We start from the raw sequence: 10648 nt of genomic DNA on the forward strand, positions 1-10648 counted from the left end.
CAATTTTGACACGTCAGCATGTCATGTTATCAAAACTGACACGTCATCATGTCATGTCAGTATGTAACCTGGTTGACCGGTCAAGTTGTCAGAATTGTAACAAATTTAAAAACACAATATCAAATTTGAAAAAAAAAAAAAAAAAAAAAAAAAAAAAAAAAAAAAAACACCATATCAAATTAGAATTTTAATGTAAACTGAGTGTCTTTTATACTATTTCCCTTTTGCAATATTACCGGATAAACCTCAAATTCTTGGTAAAAATATTGATTTTTGAACAATTTTGAGACTTTAATGATATTAATAAAAAAATAAAAAAAATAAAAAAATAAAAAGCCAAAAAATAATTTTTTTTAACAAACCTAAAACTTTCTTACCATCCTAAATCGTTTTCCCCAAAACAAAAAAAAAAAACAAAAAAAAAAAAAAAAAAAAAAAAAAAAAACCGACCTAAAAAGAGTCATTGCCGCTTGTCCCTATATGAATTCATTATTATAAATTTTAAAAACGCTTAAAAACCAAAAGTAGCATAGTCTTTTCGTTCATTTTTTTAAATAAATCTTTATTATGTGAAAATAGTGAAGATAGAAACTACAGCAATATGATGTTGTTTATGAATAGTACCAAATTTAGTTTGATCACCGAAGAAAAAACATTTTCGTCTTATATATTTACTGATAAATGATATTGTAGTTGTTAAACATAGTGAACTTAAAAACTAGGTTAGAATCCGTAGAATTTATGGTAAACAAATTAAAACAACATATAATATATAAAAATAGTAAATGTTAACGAAATGTGATTTTTATATAGAGTTTGATTATCATAACTATTTTAATTTGATATGATAATGTTGTATAATTAAATAGAAAATTAAATAAAGTGGAAAAACAAATATAATCAATCATGGAAATAATATTGCTTTATTAAAAATTAAAATATAATATAATTTAGAAAGCAAAGATAATTATGAAAATAATGCTCTTTTATATAAAATAAAAAAGTAATATAATAATATAAAAGATTTGAAATTTTTTAGATATAACATGCATCTCTTTGTCAAGTGATTTCATATCATTTATATGTGAACGTTTAAGTGTGAATGTTTTTAACCCAACTATTGGTGAGTTTTTTCAAAAAAAAATTGTTACTTACGGATTAACAAATGATCAGCTTATTCAAAAGAATATAATTTATTTTTCCTCCTATTTTACTTTTAATATTTTGTAATATATTAATTATTTATATTTGTGCTAATAATAAACTGATATGTTACTTAACATACTTAAAGTATACATTCATTAAAATAAACGACATATATTTCATATTAATTTTATTTGAAATAGATCTATGTACATAAAAGTGGAATAAGATTATAACTCAAGAAAATGTTCATGTTACATATCTTCATATATTGTGTTGTCGAGTCGTCACATAATTGAATAAAAAAATTGAAAGGATTAAAATTTTGAAAGGAAATCCAAAAAAATTAAGATTTATTACACATTTGGTGGACGAACAACAATGAAATTCAATTCCTCTAATTTGTTATATCCTGTTTGCTTTACCATCCTGTCAAAAAGAATTAGAGTCCAACTTAACTTAAATGACCAACATTTACTTTTATCCTTTTAACCTATTTTTAAAATTTATATTAAAGGGGTGGTTGGGATTGCTTTTAGAATGACTTTTGGCTTTTAATTTTTCTAAAAAGTCAAAAAATAAACAAAAAGTGTTTGGATAATAGAAAAGTCCTTTTGAAAATGACTTTTGCACAGAAGAAAATAATGGCTTTCAAAAAGTCATAAAAACCTGACTTTTTGTGAAAAGTTAACACAAAAGCCCTTTTCATTCCACAAAAAGTTATTTTATTAAGAATCCTTCTACAAAAATACTTTTGATGTTGAAAAAGATCGCCAAACACCCCCTCACATATAAATGCATAGCCTAATTTCATAAATCTATAATAAAAGTAATATGACTTTAAAAATCAAAGCATATGTGACGGAGGTAGATGAAATAATTAGTGTCTAATTTAAAGGGATTGACATAATAAATCAAATTGTATTCAAAATGAGAAACTATGACGGAAATTCAACCGGATTTATTGCCTAAAATCCATTAAAATCAAATTGGTAGATAATCAATTTCTTTATATTATTTGACAAGTAATAAATGATTAAGAATAACTTTCTTAAATTTTTGTAATAACATAAACATTTTTTTAATAACTAATTGGTTTTTTTAGAGGAAGAAAAAAAAATCAATTTCTTATTTTAAGAAAATTACCAATTACCATTTATAATAGCTATAATAGAAATTTTCAAATTTTTATAGGAAAAGTTACATGGCAGAAAAATTAATAGAAAAGGCTTTATAAAACAATGACACGTGGCAAACCGGCATGTTCATCGTAACTATTCTTTTATTAGATTAGAATAGAGAGGGGTAGATATTTTCCCTCCATCAATCTACTCTGATTTTGTTTGTTTCTAAGAGACGATTTCTTTCATCTTCTAGCAAATCTCCTATTAATATCAACACAAATAACAAATACGGAGATACCACACCTATGCATGAGGTGATCAATTTATGGCTGATGAAAAAAAAGACATAAAACTGGATAGAAGTGGAAAACATGACAATTGGATTTATGAAATTCAAAATGTAAATATAACATCAAAAAAAGAAGTATGAATGTTGGATTAGATTAGTCCCTAGCCTAAAACTCCCGGCATACAAGCTAAAACCTTGACTAGTTACATGGTCCCACAAAAAACATGCCGATGCCAGTTTCAAAAGTTGACTGATAAATGCAAAGAAAAGTGATCTGTTTATAATTAATTTATTTATTATAGTTCTTCTTTCTGTGATGATGTTTCATCGTTGTTGGTTTTTCCTGAGAAAATGGAACCCAACATTTCGGTTATTTTAGTCGTATATGACTTGCATTCCGGCTCTTGCACCTTCGCGTTGCATAGCTCATCATAATTGTGCTTCAAATGTGGCACCGCTATTTTCTCCTGTTGGAACAAATTAAAAACATACAAATGTTGCTCTCTATTCTATTTATAGGACAAAACAACTCACAACTAACTCTGTTTCGCATTTATCAAACTCAGACTCATGTCAATGTCACAACTTTTTGTCCCACCTAAAAACGATGGGACAGGGAGTCACTTTCAATCTATCATATGTGCAAAAGACGTAAATGCCCTCATTAACCTGATCATCGAAAAGAAACCCTAGAAACCAAGAGGAAATATATTACCTTGAAAACTTCAAATGGACAGAAATCAGTACCCCCGCATCCCTGTGTATAAAAGATATATGGGTTTTAATGTTTGTTTATATAAACTTTTGCAACAATGTTGTTTTTTAGACGAAATATGCCAACCATGATCAAAGAGCTGTTTTTTTTTTTTTTTTTTTAATTAATGAACTTAATGGGTTAAATACTTAATCTGTACAGTTATACACAGACTGTTTCTTTTTTACTTAATTTCGACAGAATGACTTAATGGTTTAGCCAAAAAAAGAACCTGGATCAAATATATTAAATTGTTAAGAAATTTGAAGATAATCCAAATATAGAAAAGATGAAGGGAAAGACTTACAGCCATTGGGATTGGTTGTTCATTGTGTAAAACTTGCATGAAATATTTATTTGTGTTATTTCGGGAACAGCTGTATAAAACTAAAACATTATTCCCAGCAAAAGGAGCCACTCTGCTTCCCCTCCATGTTCTTTTCTCTGGGGGTTTCGGGGGGTATTTCAACGGCTCTTCTCTTTGTATTTGTTCAAACTCTGCACATAATAACAAATAATTAATTTAATTTTATATAAAATACAGATAAAATAACTAAGAAATACTCACCAGATCCTTCAAGAAAGAGTCCAATCAAACATGAAAAAGGAACCAATGTCTCTGCATGTGCAAACCTTAACGTTGCCTTTTCATAACTCCCTGGTGCATACCCTTCTATAAACAATAAATTAGTAACAACATAAACTGTGTATTCATAATTCATAATTCATATAAATAATAAATGATAGAATTTTCTAATTATTAGTGATTACCTTCTTTTGCTTTAATCGCCTGCTCCATGGACAATATTACATCTTGCAGCAATGGCACTCCCATTCGATAATTTAATGCATTTCCATAACCCTTTACTATGAACATTTCCAGATCATCTGTCCACTCTAATAGACTCACCTATATAAATCATTTTTTTTTGTTTTTTGAGTATATAGGATTTGACAAAAATAGCATCCTACTATAGTTTCTGCAAAATAATTAATAATTGTGTGAATATGAGTACAGATGTACCTCATCATTAGTGAAAAGACCACAAGCTTGATCAGTTATGTCTAACAAGGATGCTTCCTGGAATTTAGTACAAGAAAAGATTTATTAATTAAATACAAAAAATGATTTCCACAGTTGAAAGTTGAAGCCCATCACATGTTTATTACCTGCTTGCATAAAAACCAAAGTGTGGTGGTATCTTTGATTGTGAAATTAAGCCCATAACGTGCTGCTAATGAATGTGTTATCTCTTCTAAAACAGGTTCTTTAAGCTTATCAACAGCAGGTTCCTGTTGTTTCCTATAAGCCTGCAACAAAAGGGAAGCAATTAGGAACAATCTTTAATTTTATTATGATCATATCATAATACAAAAAAGGTTTAGTTATGTACCTTGTAGTTCTTACAACAATCATGGAATCTCAACATTATATCACTTGCACGACTTTCACTCAAAACTGCAAAAGCTCGATGCTTTCCTACTCCAAGTTCTCCTCTCCCACTGAACATGCCCATTCCAAATGAAACAGCACTAGCTGAAGCTCTGGGAATCTAAATCATATTCAGAACAGATATAAAACTGTTAAAACTTATAAGATATGGTAGAAAGAAAAACCATGTTCAAGCTATAGGTTAAGGAAGGAAAACCTGGGATGCTCTAATCTGATATACATCATGGTGATATTCGTCACTAAACAGTTGTTGAAACCGTTCCCTGATTCTGATTCCAAGATTATACATTTCATCTTCTCCTTGACTTATTAGTTCTCCACCTTTGGTTTTCCCCTTCCATGGAGACCTCCATTCCCACAACCAGGAAGGAAGTTTTTCCAAAGATGCCCCTCTTTCTTTTGCGTCTTTCAAAAGAGATTTCAGTTGAGCTGAAAAATTTTCCAGGTCTTTCATCCTTTTCTTGGTAGGTGCACGTGTCCCGTGCCTTGCCTGCAAAAGGATTCACACAATGTTTGTAAAGTGTAAGCAGATATGCATACAAAATGTTGAAAGATATATGAAGAAACAAGATATTGGAAATACCACAAGATTTAGGTGGATAGGAGAACATTGATCAGGGATGTTTGATGAAACAAACGGATTTTCTTTCATGTCTTTTGAAACGCCATATCTGCAGTCAAAACATAAATCACTTCATAAGTTACAAAGGGATTATTCAAAAACATACACTGTGCACTCACAGTAAACATCATTAACACATACGAAGATAAACTAAGATGTAATGTGATTCTTGTGCATAGAAATCTCAACATATGATACATTTCCCCCCTTGAACAACTAGTGAACGTGGATACATCTAGTAGCTGGATATAAAATGTCACTCGCGCTAGGATATCTTTAATTCCTACTATGACTAATAACGAACCATTGAAATCCAATTTTATTTTCTTCGAATCAATTTCCGTCGGTTATTTCAAGTTTAATAAAACCCTAACTGTTCCAATAAGATCATTGCACTGATTGAATCTCAAATATCCTCAAGGAAGTAAGACCAAAACCTACCGACATTAAATTCCTCTTACATAAAAACACCGTATGTGTCGTATTTACTTTTTGTACACTTGTTGATTTGCGAAACGAATCACACCTTTGAAGCTGAACAAATGAGAAACCTAGATCATGAGTGACGAAATCAGAGAAAGGGTAAAGAGTTTACCGTGTTACGGTAGCCAGGTGTTGACGAACGTCAAACGGTTGTTCAGCAGAGGAACTAAATTGAATACGATATAAAAACAGTAGTATGAGGCCTATCTTCGCCACCATCGCCATTGTCAGACACAGACGAGATTCGCCGGAAAGAAGAAAGTTGAAGGCTGAGGAGAAACGAACAAACTGGACTTCTTTTTGGATTCTATCTATGCGTTAAAGGAAACTGACCCACCAAACCGACATGGATGATGATCATAACCGTACAGTTAGATATTGACACGTGGAAATTCATTCTTCCTTCCGTCAACATCTCGTGACATAAATCAGATTATTAGTAAGGCCTCGTTTGATAGTTGCTGATTGAGAAAATGCTAACTGAGAAAGGTCTGTCTGGGTAATGATTGGGTAAGAAATTCTGTTGTTTGATTGTACATCTGACTGAATGTGTTGAGTGATGAAAAATGACCATTTTACCCTGCTGTTATATATATTGATGGATTAAATTGCTGAATGATTATAAAAACATACATATTGTCATACAAAATCTAAATTACACACAAATAAAAAATGTCATACAAAATGTAAATTAAACATAAATAATTTAATATCCAAATAAAAACATAATGAAATTTAAAATAACATAATTTAATGTAAAGTATGTGAAAGTAGTCGATTTGCAATCTGATCACGCAAAACACGCATATATTCAACGGCTTCTGGACTCCATTCTATGTCTTGTATGTTTTCTCTATCAATTCCCTCACCTTGGACGTCAGGAGTAACCATAGTGTCCTCCTCAAAATTTCTAAACAAGTCATCTTCTATATTGTATTTCCTTATAAAATTATGGACCGCGACACAAGCAATGACCATGTCTCTTTGCACTGTAAAAAGATAAGGAGTCATTTGTTTTAAGATTGGGAATCTCGCCTTCAATACACCATAAGCACGCTCAATAACATTTCTAAGTTGTGCATGAGCATGATTGAACCTTTCTTCTCTAGTTAAAGGTCTACCTCTTCGAAAATCGGCTAACCAATACCTAGTATTGCGGTATGGAGCCATAAACCCACGAGTGTTTGTATATGCGGCATCACAAAGGTAATATTTATCTGCAAAAGAATGTGACACATTATATAATGACACGTATTATATAAATAAGATAGATAATAAAAATTATATAAAGATTACAAACCTGGTGGAGGAAATGGAAATCTATAAGTCGAATTGAATGCAACTTCTTTCAAAACTCTTGAATCATGTGCTATACCCTCCCATCCAGCCCAAACAAAGGTGAATATCATATCAAAATCACAAATTCCTATTACATTTTGAAAACATTCTCCTTTTCCTCTTCCTCTATAACGAGTTTGTTGATCAACAGGTACAACCGCATGTACAAGAGTTCCATCTAATGCATCAATTGCTCCGGAAAAAATATTTTTTTAACCGTCTATGTCGTTCCGAGTTATGTCTTGTTAGGTTAGGAGTTGTTAGTACCAAGGTTGCAGAAATCGTTCGACGGTAGCTCGGCGGTGGACTGGGGTCAAGGGATTAATCGGCTAGGCGGGGATTAATCGGGGGATTAATCGGGGACCATTAATTATTAAAAAATTAATAAATAAAACATTAATCCTAAGAATATAACATTATATCTATTTAAAAGTTACTAAAAATTAATAAATATAACATTATAACATGATACTATGATTACAAAAACCCTTTTGATCCCTAATACATCAGACCTAAATTACCAACAATTGCATTTGGATCCAAGTCTGCATAAAATGGGGAGAAAAAAGTGTTATGAACAATGGGTTCCAATAGCATCAGGAAGAGATGTGGACCTGCAACCTGTTGTCTACTGCGTTTGGAACTTTGTGAATGTTAAGGAGTTGTTGGTACCAAGGTTGCAGAAATCGCTCGACGGTAGCTCGGCGGTGGACTGGGGTCAAGGGATTAATCGGCTAGGCGGGGATTAATCGGGGACCATTAATTATTAAAAAATTAATAAATAAAACATTAATCCTAAGAATATAACATTATATCTATTTAAAAGTTACTAAAAATTAATAAATATAACATTATAACATGATACTATGATTACAAAAACCCTTTTGATCCCTAATACATCAGACCTAAATTACCAACAATTGCATTTGGATCCAAGTCTGCATAAAATGGGGAGAAAAAAGTGTTATGAACAATGGGTTCTAATAGCATCAGGAAGAGATGTGGACCTACAACCTGTTGTCTACTGCGTTTGGAACTTTGTGAATGTTAAGGGATTCAATAGCAGGAGGCTGTGGATATGTGGGAATTCCATGATCGATGATTCCATCCTGATTATTGCTATATAACTATATAACACACAGGAGGCGGCGACGATTGTAGAAGCTTCAGAAGGCGAAGACTGGTTTAGCTTCGAGGATGACGACTGACAGACTGCGACGACGTGAATGGAAGAAAAAAACGGTGTCGGAGGAGGGACAGATGACATCGAAGAAGAAGATGGCGTCGTTTTAGAAGCTTCAATTCATGCTTTCTTTCATTCCTTCATACTACAAAGAGAATTTCAAAAAAGAAAAGAAATGAATGCGATGGAGTGAGAAGAACCCTAGTAGCAATTCTAACAATTTGACACTTTTGCCCTAAATTTTTTTTTTTACCGATTAGGGCGCCTAGACCCGCCTAGACCCGATAATCTCCGTCTTTGACCGATTTTGACCACGTCCGATAATAGGGTCCGATTAGCTATAAACGTCGACGGTGGAGGACCGCCAAGCGCCTAGGCGCCGATTAATCGGCCGCCTAGGCCGATATTTGCAACACTGGTTGGTACTATAATTTCTTTTGCAAAACACATCATTGCTGTTAGGACCTCGTGAAAACATTGATGAATCGTTTGTGTGGAGTGATGAAATCTTCCCTTAACCGCGCGAAAACGTTCATTATGTCCTATAACATGTAAGAAGATAGCCATCTTCTCTTCAATGCTTATTGTCCTACTAGATTGCAACCAATTTTTTTGGGTAAAATGGTTGCATAATAATGCAAATGCCTCTTGTGTAAGACGCATCATATCGAAACATTGTGTAGGGTCTCCGTACATCAAATCTTGTGTATATGCATACCCGCTTGAATCGTTATCTCTAATTCTATGAATTCTGATTAGTCTGCGCCGGTTTGACCTCAACCAATAAAACACAAGTAAAACAAAAGCTACAACTTCACCATCAGAAACCATACTTGATCTATTACAAACAATTAGGTAACATGTTAAAGTAAAAAAAAAATAATGCACCAAAAAAATGAGTAAACAACATCAAAAGTAACAAAATTCATATAACAAACGTTATATAACAAAATACTAGTAAACCAAAAAGTCATCAAACATAGGATCCAAAAAACTAGTAAACATCATCCAAAAAAGTCATCAAACATAGGATCCAGAAAACTAGTAAACATCATTAAAAAAAAAAAAAAAAAAAAAAAAAAACCTAGTATCCAAACTTTTCTACCCGCACCTATCAAAGGTAACCATACTTCCTACCCGCACCCATCACCCACGACTCACAACTACTATGCGAAAGTCGTAACCAAACTTTTCGAACATCAGCACTTTCACCAAATAGCAAAAGAGCGGTCTTGTGTCTTTCATCTTCTTCTCCCCATTCCATTTTGTTCAATTTCTCCATACACGCATCAACATCCTTATCCATTTCACTTTTTTCAATTCTTTCATTTTTTTTCCACTAACGACATTGCAAACTTGACAATGTCCTCTTCAACTTCTAATGCCCTTGCATCTCTTTTTTTTCCACCAATTCTTTTTTTTCCACCAACTTCCTTATTTTTTGAACGTCCCGAAGATTCTTCACTTGCACCTACGTGTTGTGTTGAGGTTTCCATTGGAACATCATCATCAAAATCATGGGGACTAAACTCTTCTATAGGACGAGAGAGTGTAGAAGATGGCCCCCAACTTTGAAATCCGGTTGATGTAACGCCTGTGTTTCTGGGCTTGTCGTTAATGTTGATATAATAGTCTAGGTTAACTTTTGTAACCCGTTTTGAAATAATAGAAGTATATTATTCGAGTATTATGTGTTTTGTGTCTAATTGCTTAATTATGTGGTTTGATTAATTAAGAATAAAAATAAGCGTCAAAAGTAAAGTATGAGATAAGTCCGATATCTTTACATAAAGTTGTAGTGGTCGAAATGAGGTTTCCGAATATATAAAGAATGCCAAAATCCGAGTTATAACGAAGAAGTTATGACCTGTCGAAGTTTCGCGACAGAACCGGCACGACCCAGCGCGACGTAAATAGTGAATTTAAGGTAGATAGATATCTATCCTTAGTGATCTAAATGAGAATTGAAGATCTCATCGATAGTAGTGCAACGACGAAAAGACAGACGGAAACGGAGTTCAGATGAAGGAGTTGTGAATTTCGAACGGAGTTTTCCTGTCCCGGCCTACTAAAGATAATATATAAGTAATATACTTATAATATATTAAAAATAAATCAAAATTAGCCAATGGAGTCTAAACGAGAGTTGTAGAGCATAATCTCACCTTCGCGTCGATATAAAGAACGTCGAAAACGGAGTTCGTATGCGAAAGTTATGAATTTCTGAAGTTCGGGGCGCGAAACCCCAAAACTGTCAGA

General features: G+C 32.6%; 3 protein-coding genes across 3 annotated transcripts; all 3 read right to left on the reverse strand.

The window, feature by feature from the left end:
- Positions 1–2626: 2626 nt before the first annotated feature.
- On the reverse strand, positions 2627–6182 carry LOC145073871 (histidine acid phosphatase family protein). Its single transcript, XM_079020346.1, has 11 exons — positions 5981–6182; positions 5347–5434; positions 4960–5253; positions 4705–4863; positions 4481–4621; positions 4335–4391; positions 4082–4220; positions 3879–3983; positions 3618–3808; positions 3272–3313; positions 2627–3023 (listed from the first exon to the last, which is right to left on the reverse strand). The coding sequence occupies exons 1-11, from the start codon at positions 6091–6093 to the stop codon at positions 2853–2855; spliced, it is 1500 nt and encodes a 499-aa protein (XP_078876472.1). The 5' UTR covers positions 6094–6182; the 3' UTR covers positions 2627–2852.
- A 436-nt stretch (positions 6183–6618) lies between these two features.
- LOC145076579 (uncharacterized) lies at positions 6619–7277 on the reverse strand. The gene is made up of 2 exons (XM_079022403.1): positions 7169–7277; positions 6619–7085 (listed from the first exon to the last, which is right to left on the reverse strand). The coding sequence occupies exons 1-2, from the start codon at positions 7275–7277 to the stop codon at positions 6619–6621; spliced, it is 576 nt and encodes a 191-aa protein (XP_078878529.1).
- A 1484-nt stretch (positions 7278–8761) lies between these two features.
- Positions 8762–9695, reverse strand: LOC145076580 (uncharacterized). The gene is made up of 3 exons (XM_079022404.1): positions 9520–9695; positions 9416–9430; positions 8762–9227 (listed from the first exon to the last, which is right to left on the reverse strand). The coding sequence occupies exons 1-3, from the start codon at positions 9693–9695 to the stop codon at positions 8762–8764; spliced, it is 657 nt and encodes a 218-aa protein (XP_078878530.1).
- Positions 9696–10648: the final 953 nt, after the last annotated feature.

Source organism: Lactuca serriola, chromosome 9, assembly GCF_051521515.1.
Source record: "Lactuca serriola cultivar US96UC23 chromosome 9, Lser_US96UC23_V15, whole genome shotgun sequence".
In the NCBI taxonomy this organism is placed as follows: domain Eukaryota; kingdom Viridiplantae; phylum Streptophyta; class Magnoliopsida; order Asterales; family Asteraceae; genus Lactuca; species Lactuca serriola.